The sequence below is a fragment of the Drosophila elegans genome, unplaced genomic scaffold (genome assembly GCF_018152505.1).
Source record: "Drosophila elegans isolate 14027-0461.03 unplaced genomic scaffold, ASM1815250v1 contig_149, whole genome shotgun sequence".
Taxonomy (NCBI): Eukaryota; Metazoa; Arthropoda; class Insecta; order Diptera; family Drosophilidae; genus Drosophila; species Drosophila elegans.
This window is the reverse complement of record NW_024545513.1, coordinates 18,295,119-18,321,314: the sequence shown is the minus strand read 5'-3', so window position 1 is coordinate 18,321,314 and position 26,196 is coordinate 18,295,119. Positions and strand designations below refer to the sequence as shown.

General features: G+C 39.4%; 2 protein-coding genes across 3 annotated transcripts in view; one reads left to right on the top strand and one right to left on the bottom strand.

Annotated features, from left to right (window-relative positions):
• LOC108144879 (pyrroline-5-carboxylate reductase 1) overlaps nt 1–26,196 on the top strand; it is an 88,795-nt gene that overhangs the window by 50,536 nt on the left and 12,063 nt on the right. For both annotated transcript variants that reach the window (XM_017270040.2, XM_017270048.2), the window contains one exon: nt 16,514–16,708. In XM_017270040.2, the coding sequence (XP_017125529.1) occupies nt 16,514–16,708 (195 nt within the window). The remainder of the gene's footprint in view (nt 1–16,513; nt 16,709–26,196) is intronic.
• Nucleotides 22,885–24,857, bottom strand: LOC108144895 (ubiquitin-conjugating enzyme E2 2-like). Its single transcript, XM_017270059.2, has 2 exons — nt 24,384–24,857; nt 22,885–23,462 (listed from the first exon to the last, which is right to left on the bottom strand). Exons 1-2 carry the CDS (start codon nt 24,642–24,644, stop codon nt 23,028–23,030), a joined length of 696 nt encoding a protein of 231 aa, XP_017125548.1. The 5' UTR covers nt 24,645–24,857; the 3' UTR covers nt 22,885–23,027.

Here is a 26,196-nt window from a genome sequence, read left to right as displayed (position 1 = left end):
CTATTTCCCATGCGCTTCTGGCGATTTTATATCGATCAGCGCTTTGTTCTGTGTATAGAATTTTTAGCAAATGGTGTGACTTTTTTCCCAGTAAACGTCCAATCGCTAGCACTTGTGGACATGTGGTTAGCTCAACGATCCAGTTTCAGCTGTCCGGCTCAAACGCTTTCAATTGGATTCCTCGTTATTGGTCTATGGCAACTGCTGACAATTATCCCCCCACGAACCCCTAGGTTTTCGGATTTCGGTGCGGTGGTGTGGTGTGGATGTTTTGGTGGTTCGACATGGCCGCTAATCCCCTGGAAATGGCCAGCGCCAACTATTAGCGGATGGCACTGCTCGTTTGGGTCCGGTTAGTTAGCAACGCTTTGGCTTTTGGCCACTGCCAGTTGCCCATTGCCATTTGCCCGTTGGTGTTTCATATAGCAAAATAAAAGGAAGGGGGTCTTCTCTCTTTCGGATTAATTGCTTTATGAGCTGCAATAAAAGCCGCAACGGCTGTGCGACGGCATCCACCTCGTTTCCGTTGGTCAGTTGCCATTTTGTGAACTGCAATTAGCAGCAAATAAAATAATTTACGATTGTAATGACCAAAAGTGGCAGCATACACGGGTGTGCAAATGGGAAGCCAACTGGTATGCCAAAGGAAGGCAGTCGAAGCAGCCGTTACCAAGTGGTAATAACAACAAATTGCCACCCGAAAAAAAGGCAGAGAACAACATTTCGTTGTGGACTTCTCTCAATCTCAATATTTGGGCTCATTAGACTTATTAAACCACTGGATATTTATGGCTTGCACTAAAAGAGAAAGGCGGATTAATACTAGAGCAAGTCAGTAAAAACACAATGTTTCTCATTTCGATTTATGTCGTAAGTTACATTTTTATTTTATATTTGCAGTGTAGAAAAACGTTTACAACTTTTTATATGAACTTTTCTCAAGGAAAATAAATTTAAAAGGAAAAAAAAAAAAACGAACATAAAAATGAAATTTAGGAAATTTTTGTCAACAAATCGAATTTTGGGAATTTAAAAATATTAATTTATCATTGCGGATTACATTCTTTCGTATCAATCTTATATTGTAGATAATGCTAAACAATAAAGTTCACTACAATATATTTTTTTTAATTAATTAAAATTTATTTGATGTCTAAAAAAGATTTAGAAAGAAATTCCTTCCTAAACACATACATTTATATTTAATTTGTACATTTTTCACTCTGATTAGTATAAAATTAGTAATATAATTTTTCTAATATAATTTATATAAATGCTAATAAGCTTGAATACTTTTGTATAAAACATCACCCCCAAAAACCAACTAAATGGTTAAGCAAAACTTTGATCAAAAACTTCAAGAACTCAGCTCTTCTGACTTTTTCTTATAGCATGGGGTGGATTGTAAAGTTTGAAAAATATCCAGTAAGTACAGCAATGGAATGTGAAGACCGAGCAATTTCTTTATTTTGCCACAAAGTGCGGGCAAGAAGGAGGAGGCAATTCAAAGTCCTCGCACTTTTGTCAACTTGCCCCAAAGTGACTGCGAGAAGCGAGAAAAATGTTTACAGCAAATGAATATGAATGAGTTGCAAGCCAGCAAGTCGCAGCTAAGCCACACAACTTCCTGCCCCATTCAACCAACTGCACTTTCTATGCCGGCCAGTTGGTTGCTTGGTTTACCCACGTAAAGTGTTGAAAAGTTTAATAAATCACAGCAGCCAAAGCGGCGGCCAAGGGGTTTGACCTTTGGAAGCCTCTAATGGAGGGTCGACCAGCGGAATACCCACACCCAAAAAAAAAACTGAATGTTAAGTTTTATTAAGACAGTCTTATAATTATAATTATCAATCTAATACTAAATAATATAACCCTTATACTTTACTATATTCATTTCTATACCGTAAACGGCGTCTATTCTTATTGAGAAATGTTTCGACCAGAATAGTTAAACATTTTTTTTCGGGTGCAGCAAGTACTGGAGTTTCCTGATTAATTGTTCGATTATTGCGATACATTAGCCTCGAGTGTTCCGCTCGATCACTGTCGATATTTATCGCCACCCATTGCGAGTCGATTGGTTATCGGCAATGGGTACAGTTGTGGCCACACAAATGGCATCGTTGTTGCGGAGAAAGGCAATCGGTTGTGGGCGCGCCGGAGCATGCATAAATAAAAATGTGGCATGTTGGGTCAGAAATAGCATGACATTTTGCCAGCCGGCCGATACAAAATGGCGGCAGTCACAGCTACGGCCAGCAGCAGCATAAAACGAAATGTTTAGCAAAGGGTTGACCCCACCAGGCCCACGGGGAGATGTCCCCCGGGGGGTGGGTTGGGGGTGGTATTTGGGGATGGGCTTGGGTGTTGGTCCAAAGGGGGCGTGTGGTCGGTTGGCCGTAAGCCCAGTGAGCCATAAAAATCAATAAAGTCAACGCCGCCGTCCCTCTTACCTTTTTCCTCGTCCCCCGCGCATTTGTGTTGGCTTTGTCGGTCACCTGGTTAAGTCATCAATGGCCAGGTAAGTAGGCAAACCAGCTAAAAGCACTACCACCCACCACCCACCACCCACTCAATCCCCCACTCCCACTCCCACACCCACTGCGCATCTTTGGGCTTAGCAAATTTAAATTGCTCAACAATTTCCCAACTAACAAGCGACCAAAATTCATAATCAGCACTGCCGGAAAAAGGATAGTAAAGTGGCGAAAAGCTCCATAGGATAGCATCCCCCATACACTGACAAAAATATGACGAGTCTATGCTGCAAAACAGGGGGATTCATTAAAATCCATAAAATTAATTTATTATCGGATATTGTGTTGGATTACTTATTTTTGCATTTAATTTTCCAGTAAATTATTTAGAATGTCGGTAAATTGTATCTAAGTTCCTAATAACAGTTTTCTAATATCAAAAGTCTGCATTTCAAACATAGTTATTTTATAAAATTGTAAATATTTTTGCAAATTTAAATTGTAAATAATGGAAGACAGTAGAGCATCACTTTGCTTTTCCCACAGTGTCCTTCGATGTGAGGCCATCCTTTTGGCAAATATGTCAAAGTTTCGTTCCTCGAGCCCCTCATTCCGCACACTCCGCTCTCAATTGGCAATTGTACAAACAGTTTTGTTCTTTCATAATGCGATGGTCGGTGGGGTGTTGGGGGGTGGGGTTGGGTTGGTGCTTAGGCACATGTTGGGCTCTTCATTAGCAGAAAAATGATTCAACTGACATGCAAAGCCCTGCCTTTTCAGCCACCCTAGCCCTTCTGCGGCTTGTTAGTGTCCATCGCACACAAAGAGCAACAATTTCCACCGACTGAGAGTGGATCCTTTTCTCCATCGCCCCTTCACAGCCTTTTCTTTTTTTTTTGCTGATTGTCCCTCTTTTTGTTTTTTGTTTTTTTTTTGTCTTTTGTTTATGCCCCTCGACCGTCGACAATTTGTTGTGCTTTTTATTAGGACAATGTTGGGGTACCAATGGGTACAATGGGTGGATGGAGGAGACTGCCCATCGAGTCCTGGCATAAATGTTTCATAACTGCGGGCTTAGGGGCGCAGCGGCTGCTGGCCTGCGAAAAATTATTGGGGAACACTTGGCCTGCAGCCCAAAAAACAACACACACACACACACACACACACCAATTCAAAACTCTTATGCCCTACACAGCGAAATGTTTAGTTTCATAAAAATTAGAACATCAAATTATACGTAATCATAATCAAGACTAGGAATAATTTTGGTCGATAGTTAAGGGGTGCGTTTTGTTTTGTCCAAGTTAATATTTTGTTAAAGTATAAGTATTGCTAAAAGTATAAACACATCAAATCAGGTTGCGAGTTCTCTATCAAGACCCTTAGAAAATATGGCTTAATGATAAACAGTCGACAGTTTTTCTGTTTTGTTTTCTTTATTCACTTATATTATTGTAAAATGACCTCCAGTTTTGTTGAGTGCATGGCTCCTTCTGTGCAAATCGTTTGTCTTGCACCGCCTGTCAGCGTACGAAAAAGCAAACTCTGTGGCACAGTGGTTATTGACTTGGGCTGACCTGACCCTCCATTAACAATTCAGTGTCCGACCAAAAATTCAGTCAATGTTTATAGCCGCTTTGAGGGCGGGCTTTAAGTTTGCCCCGAAATATATACACAATCTCACAGAGCACAGGACATTTTCAACTATATTGATATGGGTTTCTTCTTAAAATTGTAAATCCTTTAGATGATATGTTCCTCATTTGTTAATTGACAAATTAAACTTTATAGCCATAAGGTTGGCATTTAAGAGCTTCTAAACTGTGCAATCAAGTTGGTCATTAGTTAAACTTACCCAACTGAATCGGTGAGGGAAATAATTATAAAGTAACTTGCGCCCCAGCAAGAGATTTCCTGCCATCCACTAATTTCGAAACATTTTACAGTCAATTGATTGGTCGAGCAGCATAGCATGGTCCCTGTAGTTCTGCCAGTCCATTTGGCCAGTCGATTACTTTTGACTGCCACTGCCGCTGTCACAGTGGCGGCGCACAGTCGCCCGCAAAAGTGTGCTGCTGCGGACAGTTTTGAATATGGAGCGTGCTCGTTGAGAAATATGCTGGGGAAATACATAAATTGAGCGCATAAAAATCAATTTGCCGTAACCGCACCGAGGCGAATAAACTGGGCTCAGCTCAGCGCAGCACATCACAGTAAAGGGCAGCGGAAAAGTGTCTCCCTTTTGGAGTAGGGAATATACGTATATACAGTATACCATACACATTTATCTGGGTATTCCAGATCACCCAACACGCATGTTTCAGCATAAAGCATTAGGCAAAAAGCGGACGATGGCAATCAGAACTCCGCTTATTTGCACACATTCGGGCTGCTTTGCATACTGGCTGCGAAAGTGTTTGTATTAATAACCCATTTATGCCCGCAGCAGGAGCGTGGCTCAGTGCACCATGGCTTCAAATCCAAACTCAAATCCAAATCTGGAGTCCCTGCCAAAAAGGGCACATTTGAACACCCAAAAGTCCGGCGAAATTTATGCGAGCGCAGAGAGTGTAATCTGCCCCAAAATGATTTACACCCCAAGTACTATCCTGGCTGCCCCTTTCGGCACTGGCAAAAAAAAATATGACATAAATTAGGTAAATAAAGTTTGATTTTTATTGAAAACCTTTATTCATATTGATAGGGGTCTTCAGTTATTGTAACTTTCAAAGATTCCAAAGCCATTTCATTTCTCTACTTTAGTATACATATTAGAATTCAGCTTTTTCTGGCATATGAATATTTATTTCTGGTGATTTTTCCTCCGTGCAACTTGTAATAGTCGTAATAATAGCAATAATAATTTGCACAACCCTTTCGGCTTTTGTCGATTTTACTGCTCAATTTGATGACCAGCCAGGGGGAAGAACCATCGCACAGGAGTGAGTGCCAGTGAGTGCCACATCCGTACATCCGGACATCCGGACATCCGCACATCCGCATTCGCATCCAGGGTCCAGAAGCAAGGATCCAGAACCCAGAACCCAGAACTCAGAGCAGGGCACATAAAAGTCAATTGTCTGCAACAAATTGAACATTTTTGTAGCACAACTCCCACTCGGGTTCAATACATTAAGCTGCACTCGTCGGATGGAGTCTTTCGGACGGAGGCGGATGGAAAATGGAGCTGACAGGCTGGGAAGGTGGGACAATTTTACATTCGAGTTTCACAAGAAGAACAGCACGGACAGAGGGTTCCACTGACATTATTATGTCATGGCCAAGGGGGTCACTCTGTTGTTTCGATCAACTAAGGGTGATGAATCGAAAAAAAAACCTCTCAGGAATTCCAATTCTTAATTGGTAGCAATCTGGACATTATTTTGATATTAATATATTTTTATATTTACAATAAAATGGGTTTCTTTTAATGTTTTCAGTAAATTTGAAGTAGGCAAACAAGGAGGGATTTATAGATAGAGCAAAGATATGTTTTGTCGATCAACTAAAGGTGCTGAATCAAAATAACACTTGAAATTTCTACACTGATAACAAACATGTGGAAGAGTTATAACATAAATATGTGACTATTGAATTCAACAGGGGCAAAGGTTTCCTTTTTCGCTGATAAACTGGTGCGCGGCCCCACAGAGGCCATGGCATATCGAAATTCTCTCAAGTTGATTTTCGCCCGATGTTGATCAAATTTTGCCTGTTAATGGATTGCAAACGGGTCGTGTCGTCGGGGGCAGGAATAAAACTCTTTCCGCAATGGGGCAGATTCGCATTTATTGGGGCGCGTTGGTCCGTTGCCGGCACCGTCGGGGGGTTAAGGGTGTGTGATTCGGACACCTTTGGGCTAACACATTCGGTGAGGGATTTTGAATTTTTCATGCTTGCTATCGAATTTGGTTCGTTTCGTTTCGTTTCGGTTTCGGTTTGGTTTGATCCGGCTCTGCTGGACCGAACTTGATTTAGTCTTTGATGCCGAAACTCATTGCAATGCATTCAACTGCGAACTGCGAACTGCGAACTGCGAATTTCGATTCGAATTTGATATCGAGTCGGAGTCGTCCCAGCAATTTGTGCGGATGTTGAGCTGGCCTGAACCCAGCTGAGCTCATCGAGGAGCAAAGTGAGCCAAGTAAGCGGTCGTGTTGCGGCAATAGTTGGTCAAATTAGTTGCACACTCGGCCCAGTACTCGCCCTCGCCCTGGCACACACAAAGTGAAAGTTGTTCGGCCTTCGGACCGAGATGTGCCTTTGTGCATGGCCAACAAGTCGATTGGCCAAATTGTAATTGCTGACCTAATCCAGAGATTTTCGTCCTGCCCGCAGAGACCAGAGCCGCCCTGAGCCTTAAAATCCCCCCGAATATTGATGTTTGGCACATGTTTGTTTGCCCAGGTTTCAATATTGTGCAAATGCATTTGCCTGCTTTTCTGGCCTTGGATCTGGTTTGGTCAGAAGTTGGCCAAGCTGCATCTGCATCCCCATGAATTTGCCCTTGTTTTTGCACAGGCTTGCGGTACAGTGAGGGCCAAGACTATAGATCCCAAAATCAGGTTTGGGCACCACCTTTAAGAGTCAACTTTAATTCAAATCATATTTAGAAGGCATTGGAATTGGAGCTATTGAAATGCGTACTTTAGAGCTTAACTTTTAATATTTGTGGGTGAATTCCAGTAGCCATAATTGATTGTGCATGTTCAATTATAACAAATAATAAGCCAAGTGATTTTATTTCACACGTGTATCTGTGGTCAAACTAAGCACTTCCGGATTAACAATTATTTGATGCACACAAATAAAACTGAATAAATTTTTTTAATAACGTAACATAATTTTATTTGTATGGTATAATTATGGTCATGGGTTTTTGCTCTTAGTTCTGGCTCAACACATTAAGGTTCTTGGGATATAATATAGAATTGGTAAAAAAAACAAGAGGTTCTACTAGAAGGTTAATGCTTGTGAAGGCAATTTAAGCGCAAGTTTACATACGTTTCATTAAACCAAGTGTTTTAGTTGCCATCCATCCCTGGTAGCTTTCCAATTGGAATTTGATCTTGACAGCATTAACAACTTACCTTGCTTTTTATTAGTTTAATATTATAATTATTAGTCTTACATCATTAAGGTCTAAAAATGTGAATGATTTCCCCATTTGGTTACTCCCTTCTTTTTCTATGAGATTTCCACTAAGTGACTGGAAATAAAAACACTCTCGTTCTCTCTCGCTCCAGTCTGATTGGATATTTACCAACATATATAGTATTTGCAGTTGGAATTTCCTACAACTGCTCTCAACTACTTGAATTCCATTTAGATTTAATTAGATTAGGAGTCTTATTGGATATTTTAAAACTCTGCTGCATAAACGGCAAGTAACGCCATTACCCAATAGGGGGCGTTATGGCTCATTAGCTCCAACATAAATTGTAATAATATTAAGATGCTCTTACTTATTCAGTAGTTAGTCTAAAACATAACTTTTAGGCAAAATTTTAATACACGAAAACAACCTTGCTTGCCTCTACATTATGCGACGCACTGCACTGCAACCCATTTGCGTAGAAAATCATTTAAATTCAGCTTTTTCCCCCCTGGAAATTTCATTGCGAGAAGGTTGTGTCGAGGTCGTCTAGGTAATTGGACTGCCAGGTCCGATCCCGCAAGCCCCGCAACTGTGGCTAGCAAATTGTAATTTGCATTAAGTGTTGACAGGCACACTACCCAGCCAAGGCTAAAAACAAAGCCAAAAAAAAAACCCAAATTTAAACCCAAACCATAATACGAATTCGGCGGAACGCACGCATTCGGATTTGAACCAGCCATTACGTATCCGTCGTGTTGTCGTCGACGTCGTCGTCGTCGGCGGCGGCTTGCAACAGTTTTTCCAACTGACTTACACACGCTTTAAGCACACCGCAGCCTCTGTTGCCAAGCCCCCTTTGCCGCCGCCCCTGCAACTCTTTCTGCTGCAAAGGGCTATTATAACTTTGTCGTGCCAGAAGCCATGCCAAAGTAATATACTTTAGCACATGGAGTGTCCAGAAAACAAAGTTCACAGTTTTAAAAGGGGGCGAGCGGCGGGTGGCGGGGGGCAGGGGGCGTGGCTGGCAGCATATCAAAGAGTTTTATTTTAGTTGCTTGTCAGGGATTTAATTAAGTGCAGCTATGCCATAAATATTAAGTGCAAGAAGAATGCAGCTGCAATTTCCACAAATTTCATTTCATATTTCTACCCGCTACAAAGCAGCATTTCAGGCATTGTTGGTTACTCACATGCGCACATACACATATCGCTCAGGTGGTCAGCCCTTCACTGAGCGAAAACAGATGGGCCTTCTAAGGCGGACACACTTAATTGCATTTGTCATTTTGGAAAGACTTGGCCGGCAATGCATTTATTTGCATATTATTATTTAATATATAGTTCTTGAGTTATTTATATTATATTTCAATGATTATAATACTTTTTTAAGCACAATCAGATATGGGCATATCTCTTATTGTTTAAAATGATATTTTTGACCTTATTCTAAAAATAGCTGAAAAACATAGAAACTATTATCCGAAAGGTCATGAGTTATCATTATATATTTTCTATGTTTCCATTAGCTTTTGCATATTTAGCTTATTGTGAATATGTTTATTTTTTGATTGGGAAAATGCATTTACAGGATGTGGCTCAAAAATTTTAATAAAATATAATCAAAATTCCACTAATTACCTGTCTTTAAGTTCGTTTTATTGTCTAAGCCAGTGAAATAAAAAGTCCGTCCTTCCATGTCCCACATATTTCCTTTTTTGGGGCCACACCAATTGCTTAGCTGGCAAAGTGGCAATTCATTGAGGTGGCACGCCAATATTTGCCACATTGTTAAAAACTGAACATAGGCACATAGGCAAATGAAATACGAGGGAAGCCATAAATGTGTACATATATTCCCATTTGTTGCGTGAATGGCTGGCACACGAAGCCAATTTTCGGCATATTGGCAAATGCCCAGCTCTGTCGCATGTATTAATTGCAATATTTTTCGGATGCCACATCGTCCCCATATAGTATAGTATACAAATACTTACTACATATATTGTATATAGTGTATACTGAGTGTAACGGCCTGGCCAAATGTGTTCAAGAGTGCGTATAATTGTAATCTTGAATGCCAAATCGCTGTGTGTACTGTGTGTGCAAGCCCAGCAATTGTAATTCGTAATTGAATTTAGCTGCGTGAATTTATTGCATTGCAATTAAAAAACAATTTGACGGCCGATGAAGAATAGCGCATGGGCGGTAGCAAATATTTGGCTAAATATTTTTGGTCCTTCAGAAATTTGGCAACGTAGCACGTGGCATTCTGAATTCTGAATAGGATGGAGGATGGAGGATGGGGTGGCATTGACAATCACTGGGAGTGTCCAAATTGCTGCCGACGAACTTCACAAAGCCAACGTGTTTGGAGCAACTTTAAGTTGTTGTTTTGACAACACTCGGATGTTCCAGCGGCTAAAAACTTCAATTCAAGTGATGGTAAAGATCAAAAATAGGTTCCTCCATGAAAACTTTGCTATTGCTTTCCAATAAATATAAACTTTCTAGTGTTAAATATTCATAAATATGAGCTTTATGACGTTTTTTCTAGTCTAGAGTTGTATTTTAAATTTTACACCCTTTTTCCATATTTATATTAAAAAAAATGAATTCTACGTTAAAAAAAAATCTTAAATCGGTTTCCAAAATATAATTTCTCCTTAAAAACATTGGATTTCTTTTGTTTGTGGCTTGAAAAATTGAAAATTGTTGTAATGACTTATAAATATGCAAGTATTGAAATGTGCAATACTTTTAAAATATGCCTTTTTACCTTAGATCTTAAGTCTGTTCATAACGGATTATTTGAAATAAGGCAGTGACTTTTGGAAAACGTTGCAAATGAGGGCTAGATTTGGTATTGGAAACTAGCCTATGCAAACATTTATTCTATTTATATAATATCATGGCCGTTGTGCACCTCTAAGACTGTCAAGTTTATGTTTTTGTTTTGGATTATACCTAGTACCCCATCTGGCTAAGCGAAAAGTTGGACTTTTCCCATCACTGGCAGCCCGTTTCGTGTGCCAGCTCCCATCTGAGTGCGGCTTTGAAGGTAATATCGGTTATTGAAATATGCTAGCGGCAAACTTTTGCCTGCCACTGCAAACTGCCTGTCTTTTGGCCAGAAAACTTTTCCCAGCAACTGCTGCTGCTGCTGCTGCTGCTGCTGCTGCTGGCTGCTTTGTTCTCCGGGATTAGCTGTCAGGCGATGTACTGCGAATTGGCCCGACTTATGCAGAATTCCGGGCAATAATGATAATGCGGCGGATGCCGACTATCGGGGCACAAGGGCCAGAAATGCGAAATGGTCGAGATCCTGCTGCTAATGCTGCTACTGCCGCTTTGTTACGTAATTAGAGCCTGGCTGAATGCGAAGTTCCAGCTGTTGCCGCATTTCAGTGTCCATTCTTTGCCTTATCTGCGGCCCTTGAGTTTGTCAAAAGCATTTGTTTGCCTTGACTCGACCGGGGCCACACTCCAGCACACTCCGGCACACTCCGGCACACTCCGGCACACTCCGGCACACACTCAGGCACACACGCAGCCGAGCACAATGGCCGACAGGGCCAAATACTGGAACAATGAGTGCCAGCGCGACACCACACTTAAAAACTAATTTGGCCCTGAGTAAGATTCAAATTACCTTAAATTATAAAATGAATTAAGCAGAAAAGTATTACGATTTGGTCACTCGATGCATTTCAGATGCAAGTATTTGAAAGTATTCAGAATGAATGTATACCAGAAAGTTTAATCCATATTAACTTCTAATTTCAAAATGCTTTTTAAATGCTTTCAAATATTTATTTATTTGTGGACAGGTTTGAAATCTTTCCACCGAAATTTAGTACATAAATCAGATTTTTGTATGATAGCCCTAACAAATATTTTTCCCATGTGAAATTTTTGATTTTTTTTTTTTAAATTGTGTCTAAGAATTCAATTTAAATTTGATAGTAATTTGCCAATATGATTGTACACCTATTCACCAACAATCTAATAAAAAAGGTTTGAAACGAATGTAGTTATTGATTCTTGTCCTGATTTACCAAGCATGCCAATTTCGATTTAATTGAATTGTAAAATGTATGTATGTTTTGCCCAAAATTGGCATTCCGTTGCAGGCATTTTTTGTTGGCTGTGATGGAAAATTCTTCAAGTGCATTGGGTACCACGGCAGCCGCATTTGACGCCATTTGTTTTACTTCGCTGGCCACAAATAACCATGGCCCCTTGTTGTGCTGTTTTGGCCAGCTTGTTGGTCCATTTGGTGGGCCAAACATTTTCCAGTTGCCGCCATCGGGAATCGGGAGTGGTGTTGGCCCCTCCTGGGTTGCTGGTCAGTTGGAGTCCCCCCACATTGACTCCCACATTGGCTCCCACAACTGCGACAGTGAGTTATGTTGTACATGTGAGCCCCAAGGAAGTTCGGACCCAGCAGCAATGCCTGCAGCACGGCAGCAACATCAGCTGCACAGCGGCAACATCAGCAGTCAGCAGTCGGTAGTCAGCAGTCGGTAGTCAGCAGTAATGGCATCAGCGACAACACGGTGACAAGTGCTCAAGTCGAGTGCAGCTGCTGCGATTCTGGAATATTTGTGACTTTGCCGCAGAGTTTTCCCTCAGTCCACACCGTTTAAATTCGACAATTCGCTTTAGCGATAGCTAGGTCATAAACTGTTCAAATAGTTCCTAAATGAAGCTATAAAACGGGTTTCACTTATCGATTCGACCACTCTTTATGGTATATTTATTCTCGAAAAATAAATCTTTAACGCTTGCGATTCGTTTTGAAAGACACTAAAACATAAAAAATATCAACGAAAGCTAAATTACTTGTCATCTGAGATTGATTTCTTTACAAGGTTTTAAGACCTAACAGTACTATTCACTTTGGTAAGAAACTTTTGTTTTTCCAAATATAAATACAAGAAATCAAAGTTTAGTTTTAATGAAATAGCAAAAGAAAAAAAATTCCAATTTAATATTAACTCACTTAAATTATAAATACTTTTCCAAATACTTTGATCTACAGATGTTCATTTGCCAAAATTTAATTTGTATATTTCGCTGGGAAGGCAAATAGCTTCCGTAAACTTCCTTTAGTTTAAGTCTCGCTGATCTTCCGCCAGAAAGTGTTGGCTAAAATGACCGCTGGCAGTGAATGCAATCAAAGTGTATGTCTATTAAGAGCAGCGGCTGCCTTCATCATTCGCACTCCCACTGTCATGGCCATATTCATTATAATTTTCAGCCCGGTCGACGTGGCAGGCAAATTGCCGGGCGGCCAACAGCCAACTGCCAACTGCCAAGTGACAAGTGGCAAGGGGCAAGTGGCAAGGGGCAGGACAAAGGATGCAGTACCAAGGACCAAGGACCAAGGACGAGGGAGGCAGGTATTAAGCGCTGAATAGTATCCCGACGGCTGAAAGCAATGGACCTGCTGCAACGGCTGCAACGGCTGCAACGGCTGCTCCTGTTTCTGCTCCTGCTGGCCATCTAATTTTGAACTCCTTGTCGCTGCGCCACAACAATCAAGTGGCATGATTGCTAAGCAGCATAATGCCATTTATTGGCACAACAAGCCCCAGAGTCGTTGCGGGTCAGTGCTGCCATCGATGTCCTGATTTTGGCAGGAGTGGTAGTGCTCGTTTTAATTTATACTTGCTGTTAAGCTTTTAATGGGCTTGGGTTAAAATATTGACAGGTCATTTAAGTTACATATATAATATCGATCAGAATACATCAAGGGCATGAATTAATTTATTTGATTAATCCGTTGGCCAACCTTAAATATATATATCTATATTTATTTCAATTTTGAATAACTGACATTTTACAAAAATTTAATGGACATTAAAGAACATGGGTTATCCAAACAATATTATTCAAATACATAAATAACATATAAAATTATTCCACTTGGGACTTAAATAAATCAGTATATCACATTTATTGGAGGAAAATACATATTATATATACAGTTAGCATATATTATCTAACAAATAACATTATGGAAATCTATAAGTTAAAAAAAAAAAATACATATTATAAGTAAAATCTTTCAAGAACAGAGTATGTATTAAAGGTAGAATAAAAGCTGATCTGGCTGCACTGGCTGAGCGGTTCAAACTCCTTTTTCCTGGGCGAAACTTCGCCCGCATTCGCATTCATGGGTCCCGCACAATATGCTAAACGCCCGGTCATCGGGGAAAAGCGGGAAAAAGGCGGCAAAAGGGCGGGAAAAAGGCGGGAAAAAAGAGGACAATGTGAAGGAGCCGTTGCTGGAGCCAATGCAATCATAATTTTAACTACTTTAGTTTTATTCCACCCCCCAGATAGAAGCGGCAGCTCCTGCACTTAGTTCTATTATCCCGGCGCTATGTTCGCGCGAATGGCGCCTTCGTCCTTATCTCGTCCTTCCTTTTCGTCCTTCTAATTTCGCGCGGCCACAATGAAAAGCTGGGAGTCGATGGTGAAAATGGAAATATAAATTGCCTTGGTGCACTGCGCGAAATCACCCCCTGGATATGCCGTTGGGCCGGCGATCGCGTAATTTAGTTGGCACCAAGGATAACTTGGCATCGAAGAACGTTGTGCGAAAAAAGTATGAATAAATATTAAAGGTTGGGAGAGAAAGCTTTGCTAGTACCTGAAATAAGTCATAGCTGATTACTGAATAAGGTCTGCTTACATAAAAAGCTATTAAGCTAGGAAGACATAACCATTTACCTAAATTCCCAATGATGCGTTTTCTTTACTTTATCGATGAAATTGAACATTAAATATACAAATGCTTGAGCTACTGAAAGTAACATAATTACATTTACGATCACTCATAAGATAATGTAAAATTCAAATACCAATTGATTTTATTTTTGAATTTACTAATGAAAAAATAAATTATGTGTGTTTTCTCATTTAGTTTTTCCTAGTGAAAGAGTCTAAACTTTTTGCTAATTATATTTCTGAATTTTAAATGCAAATGTTTCGACGTAGCTGTGCAAATGTTTTTATACCCTTGCAGAGGGTATTATAATTTCAGTCAGAAGTTTGCAACGCAGTGAAGGAGACATCTCCGACCCTATAAAGTATATATATTCTTGATCAGCATCACTAGGCGAGTCGATCTAGCCATGTCCGTCTGTCCGTCTGTCCGTCTGTCCGTCTGTCCGTCCGTTTATATGCAAACTAGTCTCTCAGTTTTAAAGCTATCTGCATGAAACTTTCCCAAAAGTTGTCTTTCTATTGCAGGTAGTATATAAGTCGGAACGAGCCGGATCGGACGACTATAGCATATAGCTCCCATAGGAACAATCGGAAAAATAAATGAAAAAAATTATAACTTTGCTGTTTTTTAATTTTTTGTTTAGTTCTTCGACATTTAGTAATGGTTAAATATTTCCGATTTACGGTTTAAATTTCATCAAAATCGGACGACTATAGCATATAGCTCCCATAGGAACAATCGGAAAAATAAATGAAAAAAATTATAACTTTGCTGTTTTTCAATTTTTTATTTAGTTCTTCGACATTTAGTAATGGTTAAATATTTCCGATTTACGGTTTAAATTTCATCAAAATCGGACGACTATAGCATATAGCTCCCATAGGAACAATCGGAAAAATAAATGAAAAAAAATTATAACTTTTCTGTTTTTTATTTTTTTGTTTTGTTCTTCGACATTTAGTAATGGTTAAATATTTCCGATTTACGGTTTAAATTTCATCAAAGTCGGACGACTATATCATATAGCTCTCATAGGAACAATCGGAAAAATAAATGAAAAAAATTATAACTTTTCTGTTTTTTAATTTTTTGTTTAGTTCTTCGACATATAGCAATGGTTAAATATTTCAGAATTATGGTTTAAATTTTATCAAAATCGGTCGTCTATATCATATAGCTCTCTTAGAAATAATAAAAACATATAAAATAACTATCAAATAATTGAGCTGCAAATCATCATAGCTTCAATGTTTTTAAACATATACGAAAGTAAATCATAATTTTAATGTTTTCAAAAATGTTTAATTCTTGCAATAGCTGCAAGGGTATATGAACTTCGGCTTGCCGAAGTTTGCTTTCTTTCTTGTTTTTTTTTGAGTTATGTGCTGATATAATTCACCTGTTAAAAATTCCTCCCTGAGTGCAATGTGAACAAAAGAGTATTCGAAATTGAACCTAAACTTTATAAATTATTAGCCATAGTCAATTTTTCGCCCAATGCAACAGCTGAGCAAGCAGCCGAGGCGAATTTCAATTCGTTTGTGGAAAGCTTTTTGTGGCTTCATTAGCGCTTGCCGGCAACTCAGTGGGTCAGGGGTCGGGTGTCAGAGGTCAGGGGTAAGGAATTGGGGGGGCTTGATTAACACCAACAACTAGCTAGTCCCGAAGGCAAATGCAAGAGGCACAAAGCCAATGCTTTGGGCAGCCAGTAGCGCAATCAAGGCTTATGGATTTTAATTAATTTTCCCTGCTGCAGCGTTTTTAATTAAAAAACTTGAGCGTGGCCGGCAAGTGCGTTTAGTGGCATGTCAATTGCAATTTGCCAGATTCTTTGTCTAAAGTAGGCTTAGTTCCAGTTACGATAAATGCTCCTTTGCCTAGCGTCCTTGAGTCTTGGGTGGAAATTCAGGACTTGCCTCATTCAATTTATTGAACAGAAAAGACGTTCATTAGTTTCTAGTCAACTGTAAATTACACTAGACAACATTAGTTGTTTTTACACTTTGTCAATAGTTGGGTAGTTCAACATCTAGTTCAACATCTAGAAAAATTAAATAGTTTATAATATTTGCCAACTGTTGGCTGCATTTCAGGTAAATTAGTATTGTGAGTCAACAAATGGCATTAGATTTCGGTTTTTCACTTCTAAAGCATCCTCAAACTAACCAACACCAAACTAACATACTTTTTCGTCAATTTCAGTGCTGGACTGCCAGGTGGGCGACTTCGGGGCCTGGAGCGAGTGTGACAAGAGCTGCGGCACTGGGATGATGACCCGCAACCGCCAGATCTTGCAGGCGGCCCAAAATGGGGGCAAACACTGCCCCACTTTGCAGCAAAAACGCAGCTGCCAAGGATACCGCTGCCACGGACATCACGACAAAAAGATATTGCGCGGTAAGTGGCAAAGATTCATACACAATCTCTTTTAGCCGCAAATATTGTAAAATAAAAACAACAATATTTATATGGAACAAATTTAAGGGAAACGTTAGACTTATTCGCGTACCATCTAAGACCATATCTGATGAATGTATATAAAGTTTTTTTCTTTCTGAACTATCAGTCAAACAAAAACAAGCAGAAAAGTCGTGACGATCACACCTTCAACATACAAAATAAGTGATATCAAATTTTGTGACGAAAAATTAATAAGCATAGTCGAAATGCATAAATACATTTTTTAAATGTTGGATGAAGCGGTCCAGGTATTTTGCCTACACAGGCATTTTTTTATTTTTTCAGCGTGCCGAACCATTTTTTGTATAACATTTTACTTACCAAAATGATGGTGCATTCCTTTAGGAGGAAATTCTTGCCAGGGCAGCCATTTATAAATATTGTTAAGGTTTTGCCTAAAGCTGGCTAAAACAGCTAACTTAGACATAAAATCCTTTTATTCTTGACCCAAATATCTTGTGAAAAAGTCTTTTAATAATTTATTAGGAGAAACCACAAATTTGCAAAGCAACAATTGGGTTAAAATGGAACTAAGCTAGCTAGCTCCCTGGCTTTTCAAAGCTTTAGACGTCATAAACACGCTGATTTGATCATCCCACAACCCTTGACCCGCTTCCTCGCAGGAGTTGCAGGATATCTTTTGTCCCTTGCAACGACGCTGCACGCAAAAAAGCTTTTGCATCTAAACCAGGCTACGGACGGCAGACTAAGTAGACTGACAGCGGCATCAAAGACCTCTGATGCACTCCCGGCATCCATTGTTTTTGCGATGTTTTGTGGGTGGTTTTGGTGCTGTCTTTCCGAAAAGTTGAAACCTTTTCAAATTGCCCTTTGCACACGCCCACGGATATCAGTTCCTTACATAATTTGTGTTGCAGCATTCAAGTTTTCCAATTACAATAATTCTGTACTTTTTTCTGTTATTTATTTCAAGCATAGAAGTTGAGCAATTGATTACATTTGTCAATCAAAGTTATTTGTTTCATGGCAACCGTGAGTTTGAGCTTAAGCAGGACAACTGGTGTTTTTTAATAAATTAATAATTCAAAATAAAAATGTAATTTTACTATATTATGTAGGGAACAAGAAGCCAATGTCAAAATATTTTAATTTTGTTAAGGCGATTTGAACATAGGTAAGAAAACTTAGTTTATATGTACCATGTACCATTGATAAAATTGTCATGCCTAATAAACCTTTAAAAGTCATAATAATTATAAACTAAATCCTAGCTTTAAAGTACAATTTTAAACATGTACTTTAATGAGTAGTTTTTAGCTTGCATTCGAAAGAGTAGTTTTGTGGAAGAGTCTTTTGAATTTAAAAATGTATAAATAATTAAGAAGGTTTGGTGATTATTTTTTGCCGTGCATTCCGCATCCGCACAGCCCAAAGCCAAAGCCAAAGCAAAAACGGATCTGCCAAACTCCAAACAAGAAGGCCAGAGTACGTGAAAGAAAGCAGCAGAAGCATCTGCAGGAGCAAGGGCCTGAAAATCGGGAAATGGCTGGCGAGGGGGACTGGAAAAACTGGAGGCAGCAAAAAATGTCACAGAGCGAAAAAAAAACCCCTACCCCTTCCCCCGACCCCCTCCAACATCACCCGATCCAAAGCAATTTTCTGCAAGTGGCTGACATAAAAGCCATATTATATTTGGCTAAGTGTCACCGCCGGCTTAAAAACACAGACAAAAGACGTGAGCGGGGGAAAACTATTAAAATATCGCTGCGAAAGTTTTTGTTTATGTTTTGGGTTGCCTGCGCTCCATTAGCCTTGGACGTGCCCACCCACTCGGCCACTTTGCCACCCACTTTTCCAGCCCACTCTGCCACCCACTCTTGTTTGGATTTAGTTTCAACCCTCTGGTTGCCTTTTTTTGCTCTGCTCCTAAGGCACATGTGTGCACAGCACAACTCTTAAAGCGTTTAATTAAAACTTTGATTGCCGCCATTAAAATATTATTTAACCGCATGCAGAAGCACAAGAATGGAGCTGCCAACTGCATAGATGAATGCGTCCGATTGGAGGACGGAACATGGGTAAAAAGCCATTATTAATTGGGGCGAAAGGCAACATTGTTAGTAGACACTGGGCAGAACATTTTCCCAGAGCCCAGCCACATGCTCTTGGGCACTTTAATGCTGGCCGTCGGACACCTGGAAGGTGTTTCCTGTTTAATGGCAGCAAAGTATGGAGGGAAAAACAATTAAGTGTCGTCATTGCACTTAAAACATAAACCGGCGAACTAAAATAATTTCAAATTGCTTGGCAATTTAATAATATGTAGTATTATCAGCTAAAAACTAGACTAATGTCTGGTGTGGCAAAATATAAAAAATAACTAATTTAGACTTAAAAGCTGTATTGATGATTAAGAATTAAATATATGTACCCAAAATTTATGGAATAATACAACATTGGAAGTGTATTTATGTACATACTAATGTGACTCACTCCCTTGTTAAATAATGTTGCAAAACAATTATTATGCATTCCGCCTATTGAATACTGATTTCGACCGTCCCAATCGAAGCCCATATTTGCACATGTACATGCAATCTGAAGGGATTTGATTAGCGCTGCCACAGTTTATTTCGCCAAATGATGTGTGTATTTAAAATATTTTGCTCAAAATATGCGTGCAAAGTAGAAACAATACCTAATGACCTGCCCACAAAATATTATCAGCACTTTGGATTGTCGCACTAAAGGGGAAGGGGCAACAAATTTTGGAAATTTAGCTGTTCGTTAAATTCTATGTTGTTTTTAAGCTAAAATCGTTTTAATATAATTACATATTTAATTCAAATTAGGCATTTGAACCAAATTTGTGTGCAATAATAAGTATGTAGTATTCGCTGGCAACAATATTCCAAACCAAACGAAACGAAAATGATTTAAAATAAATGAAAAATCATATCGCTGGTAAAATGAGGGGTTATCGTTTTTCTGATAACTTGAATTAAACGAGTTCCCGATTTAGGTTTCCATTTGGGATTTTAAACAAATATATAAACATCAGAGCATGCAATTCGAACTAAACTCCACTCCGGTTTGCTGATTTGTGTGGCTGGTGTTTCAATGTTTGCAATGTATAATTAAAATTGTATGAAATAGAGATTAATGCGCCACAAATGAATGAGAAGTTGTAATTGCAGATCTGTATTTAGTGCGAAACGCAAATCGGAACCGACAAGTTCACCCATCTCCACTACATTTCAACCTGTTTCATAATTGGACCGCAATTATGTATATCCTGGCACACAGTTACATTTGTACTGTCCTGGGTTTCTGGGCATCCTGCGAGGAAATCTTAATTAAGGCGTTTCCCCGCCTTCGTGTGAGTGCGTGTGTGTGTGTTTGTGTGTGTGTCTGTCCGGCTGTGGGAGTGTCCGTGGGTGTATTTGTCTGTGTATGTGTGTTTAACGCTCATAATGCGCTTAAGCTGTTTATTGTTTTTAGCACTTGCCACTCCCCCATCCCCGCCTTCGTGTGTGTGTGTGTGTGTGTGTGTGTGGGGTGCAAGGGCGGTTGTGTTTATGCTGCAAATAGCCCACAGACAATAGCCGCAGGACTAGCGAAGGAGAAACAGATACGGATACGGATACAGATACATTTGTAGCTTTACACATTAAAACCGTCGTTTAAAACAGATGTTGAGGCAAAAATCAAAGGTTTGACTACCTTTGCAAGCTTCTCCATTTGTGGGATTTTTTTTAGATAAACTTTAAACTCTAGAAATGCAACGACCACGATCAATAATTTGGGAATTTAAAAATACTTAAAGCCTCAAAACAAAAAAAATGCACACCAAATATGGTCTTAAGTACTTTTGTTTAAATAACCAAAAAAAAAAAAATTAAAAATGTAATACGTTACCGAGGTTTTAGCTTCTTAATATCACTAAGAATGGCATTATAATTTTTTTTTTAATCTTTTTAAGTAATGCGAAACTAAACTTTGGAGTAAAATTCCATTTTTGAATAGCTTAAAAAACATTGCACAGATGTTAAAGTTAATTGCTGTTTGGAGATTGGCAAAAACTGAATAACTTTCTGTGATAACCGACAAAACTTGCGAAAGCGAGAGTTAATAACGTTCAGTTGACTATTAGTTTTTGACTCAACTTCCTTGTGAGCACCTGCACATCCTCTTCACACATTCACATCGCTTTGTGTGTAACTCTAGCCAACCCAAATTCAATTTGTTGCCGGCACACACAGGAAACGGAAACGGAATATGTCAGTGCGGTGCGCCCCTAAGTATGCTATTAAAAATTTTCTAATTCCAACTTAATTGCTAACAAACAAGCTGCTCCGTGTGTGTGTCTGTGTGTGTAGCTCCAGTAGAAGGAGGAAGGATACACGCACATGGGCAATAATTAAGGTAAACAAAGGCGCGGGGGCGTGGCCGGAAAGACAAACAGGTGAAAGGTAAAGACAGGTAAATGGCGGCGGAGCAACGACAAAATTTATGGAGCCACTGCGTCAGAAATGGTGATGGAAAGTGGTGGAAAGGAGTTCTCTCCCCTGAAACCATAATAAATGCAAGATCAGTCCCCCTTTTGGTGAAAAAAACTCTGCAGTAATTGCCATCTACATAATTCACAAACTCATGCTCAAGTTGCACACAATTTTCGGCTGGCTGCTTGGATTTTTTTTCGTTTTTGGTTTTTCTTTGCGTTTTTCCGGTTTTGTTGTGCGACATTTGCCACACGTGCACGTACTTTTGGCCTTCGCGTTGGCCTTCTGAACCCCAAAACCAGAAAAGCCCAGACCGAAATTCGAGGACCCATCCGAACCCATTCCCATTCCCATTCCCACTCCCATCATCCACAATAATGCGCTGTGCTCATTAACGTTATAAAAATAATTGCTTAACACTCACCCACACACACACCGCACACACTGATGTTGCCATGTACTAAATTCCAATTAACTGGCGGCTGTGAGTGTGAATGTCACCTCAACTATTTGGTCGCCAAGTTGGTAATCGTCCGCGATAAACGATGAAGTGCCACCGCCACGGTTTTGGACGGGAGCTAATCAGACGCAGACCCCAAAATACCCTGTCTATTTCAAGGAAATGCATTTACTAGCATACAAATTTAACAATGCAACATATACTTTATTAACAATCTCTACGTTTTGGTGCTTCAATATCATAGTACGATCACCAATGATAAAGGCAGACGGTTGAATAAAATATCTTTATTTGGTAAAAATCATTTACCTTTGGCTATTTTCATTATATACATTGAATTGAATTGTTTAAAATATTCTTAAAAAATAATTAGCTAATTTATTCAAATATCCTTTTTCTATTATTTAGTTTGTATGAAATATTTAGCGCTGGCTATTGATGTTTACACTTTCCAATTTTAAAAATATATTTACAATATGAAAGGCAATTTTTCTAAGAAGACTAAACAAAACATATTAATTTAATTATCATTTACCATTGAATCTGCATACAGCATCGAATATTTTAAAGATATTTTTTAAATATAAAGCGATTCATCCAATGGTGATTTAGACAATTTGATCAAGTATGTTTATTTATATATACTTATACAGTTTCCAATTTGCTCAAGATTACAGGCTAACCGTACATATTTTAAAGAAATGGAATATGAAACAGATTTTCTGTTGTCAGCACTCGACTTGCCTAGATTTATGCATCGGTAATCGACTGGAACAGATTTTGGCATAACTTAAAATAACTATTGATCTGATCACATGCAGCAGCACCTGGTGTTGAGCTTAGAAACTCAAAACTCGAAACTCTCGGTTAAGTCGAAGCGTCCCAACTTTCGAGTCAGTTGGCAAAGTTTCACTTCGAGTGAATATGCCCAAGGCGAAATTTAAGCGGAAGGACCTTGGTGAGGAGGGGTTTGCCGTTCAACAATATGGCATTTGATTATGCAAATGGGTGTGAGTGAGAGGCCGTAACCAGCACTGCCGCACTGCCGCACGGCCGCACGGCCGCACTCTCCCCCCTTAGTGCTTAGCACTTGGCTCGTTAAATTTGCATAAGTTATGGCAGAGCCTAAAATTATGCAACGCATATGGACAGCCAGGCAGGCGAGTTTGAAGAGAGTGAGAGAGAGGACACTCCGTCAATATGTTTATTTTAAAATGCTCATGTGCGACCTACAATCGAAGAAACCTTTTCCAAAACATTTCCGGCTTCATCTCCATCCATCTTCACGCCACTCGACCACATATCGACAATATGGAGAGCCACAAGCCACGCCTCAATCCCACGGCACATCCATGGCATGCCGCTCGGTCCAGGAGCGGGCCAGCTGGTCGTACCGCTCGCGGTCCTTGAAGAACAGCCCGGCGGCCTCGGCATTGACGGCGGTTAGCGGTTCGGGGTCGTTCAGCAGCGCCGACACCGACAGCAACTGCTTGTCCACCGTGAGGCCAGGTGACCAGCACAACTTCTCATCCAGCATGTCCACGCAGATGTAGCCCAGCCCGTTCACGTTGCAGTGGTAGAGGGGCGTGATGAAGCGCATCTTGGGCGCCTCGAACGGATAGGCCTCCGGGAAGTTCAGCGCAAGCTCGAAAACGCCGCCCTCGTACGGACTGCCCTCCGGTCCGCGGATCTTGGCCCGCCACTTGAGCAGATTGCTCATCGACTTGGGCCGCGCCCACGTGTTCTCCGGCGGATCGGTCTCCATTAACTGTGGGGGATGATAAAATAAAATAAAATAACAAACATGTCTATATCACATAAGCTTTGGCCAAGTTGGCCATCGAAAAATGCCTTTATTTTTTTAGTCAAATTGCAGGAACATTTTGCTAGCAATTTGAACTAACTCTCTTGTACTCGTTATTTAATTTCCAATCGAATGGCATTCACAAACAAAAAGTTTTGTTATTTGTAAATATTGGATAAAAAAGTCACGATTTATTTATTTGTTCAAAATAGCTGCACATAGCTCCATAGCTGCACAAAGAAATGTCCTACAGCGATGAGTTCGTTGTACAATTTTCAATCAAGTGGCATTCACAACTAAACCATTTTACTATTAACCAGTTTTTGCCAAAATTGGGAAAAAATTGGATTTTTTCGTAATTAAGCGAGAATTGATAGTAAAGGGCTTTTAATTGCTCAGTACCTCTTGTTCCAGACAAAAATGTGATTTGTTGGACAAACCTCATGAACATTTTAAGTTCTCTGGATAACAATGGTTAAAAAAAATAATGATCAATGACGATCAATGTTTACTCATAAGATAACCAATTATTACAAAAAAAATTACCAGCAAATAGTGATTTGTGTATGTTAAATCGTTCCTATTAAATGAAGTAATATATTTTAGAAGCTATTTTAATATTTAAATTAAAAACAAAGCCTTTTTCAAATAAATCAACAAAAAAATTTGTATTAATAAAAAAACGAAACGTTTTAATAATTTAAAAACTAAGTTAATTACTAATCAAGTTTTTTAATAACTACAAAACAAAGTGCTTTAATGGCTTAGTAAATGTATGTTGATGGCTAATTTAAGTCGACCCATTTTCAAATCAAAGAGCTCGACTACATTGTTGATCATCAAATATAGCAAATTAATATAGATATGGTAGTATTAAATCCATACCTGGAGTTCCTTGACAAGTCGAAGGACCGCCGGAATGGGATTCTTGGACGCGGCTGCCTGTCGTCCGGACTGCTCGCCTCCGTTCGGAGGGCTTATCCTCTCGGAACTCCGCTGCCTGGTCCGCTCGCGGATCCGCTCCTGCTCGTGGATCCGCTGGCGCCTCTCCAGCCAACGCATGTGTCTTCTTGTGTTTCCGTCTCCGTTCACATGGTGGCCGTCGCCTCGTTCGCCGAACTCCACATACGGCAGATTGCCCAACATGACTCCCTTCGCTCCTGCGTGCAATTTCCGCGGAAATCAATAAATTCCTTGGCAGCTAATCGATCGCTAATCGATCAATAATCGTTGGTGGTCCGTCGGTGGTCGCTAAATGCGTCAATCTGATGCAGGGGACGCTTTCTCTACACATTTACCGAATACAACTACAATAATTTTGAATAGATGATTACCGATTTCTGAACTGAATGAGCACTCGCCCCATGACAGGCAAAGCAATGGATTTTTCGCCGCCGCCTCGATTCCTCGATTCGGTGGAAAACCTTTGAGTGTTCGAGGGCACCATGTTCCTGCGCAAACAGCAAACAAATCGCACACGTAAATTATATCGGGTAAACACAGTGGCAAATCAAAGGAGAGCATAAAGAGCAGTGCACAGAGCGAAAAAGGATTATGTTATCGAGGATTAATTCAAAATTTAAAAATTAATATATATATTTTTTTAAAGAATTCATTATAATCAGTTTAATTTTAATATATTTTTAGTAACTTTTGTAAATTAATGGTCATTCAATATATTTTTTTAAGAATTTATTATAATACGTTAAATTTTAAAATACTTTTAATAACTTCTTTAGCTGTTTTCTTATTTAGCTGAATTAGGTTCTGGAATCCGAAACAAACTAAATTATCGCGAATTTTTCAGACATATCTACTGCTTACTTGTTTCAAACAGTTATTGAGAATTTGTTTAAAAAATTACATAATTAGCTGTTTCTATAAAATATGTTTAATTTGAAGCGTTAATATATATAAAATATATATAAAACTATAGCTACCTATAAATGTTTATTAAAATTCAAACACCTATTTTTTTACGGCTTGTAAAAATATTAATTTAAATAATCCCAGAAGCTTAGCAAGCATTCCCACAAATAATCGAATTTACTTATGCTAATCATCGATTTAATAATTTATTTAAAAAATAGGTTTTTCCTTTTGAGAAATTAAATGTTATATTAAATTAAATTAGTTAAATTGTTGATTAGAGAAATTGGAAGATCGATAGTCAGTTGAAATTGATATTTCGATGGGAAGTTTTTCGCCTCTTTGACTTGTGACTTGTTGGAGTGTATAGGGTAATAATAGGGTATAATTTAATTAAAAAATAGTCGTTTCCTCTTGATCAATTTGTTTTAAAATTAAATACAAACTAGACAGATTATTACTTAAAGAAGTTGCAACTTGATTTTACATATTTTATTATGGTTTTTTCCTTAAGAGGAAAAACTGAAGAGTTAAGAAATTGTTTGTCAGCCTGCTCCCTTATGACTTGTAACTTTTTGGAGTGTACGGGGCATGTGGCATCGTTCTGCACCCGCGGCACGTCGGGTCATCCAAGGTGTTGTTATTGTTGTTGGAGTTGGTGTTGGTGTTGGTGTTGGTGTTGGTGTTGGTGTTGGCGGTGCCTGACGTGTTGTCGCTGGCTTCGTGACAGCAGGAGGATGAGGATTGGGGGGAATGGCAGTGCGGTTCGCATTTCTATGCAATCTGCGGCTGGATGATGGGGGAACACAGGGGGGCCTGTATCCAGCAC

Bases quoted from the DNA above. Each gene is read 5' to 3' on its own strand.
- LOC108144895 (XM_017270059.2), bottom strand. From the start codon at position 24,644: ATGTTGGGCAATCTGCCGTATGTGGAGTTCGGCGAACGAGGCGACGGC. The intron at 23,463-24,383 runs GTATGGATTTAA...CATCCCCCACAG, and splicing joins GACTTGTCAAGGAACTCCAG to TTAATGGAGACCGATCCGCC.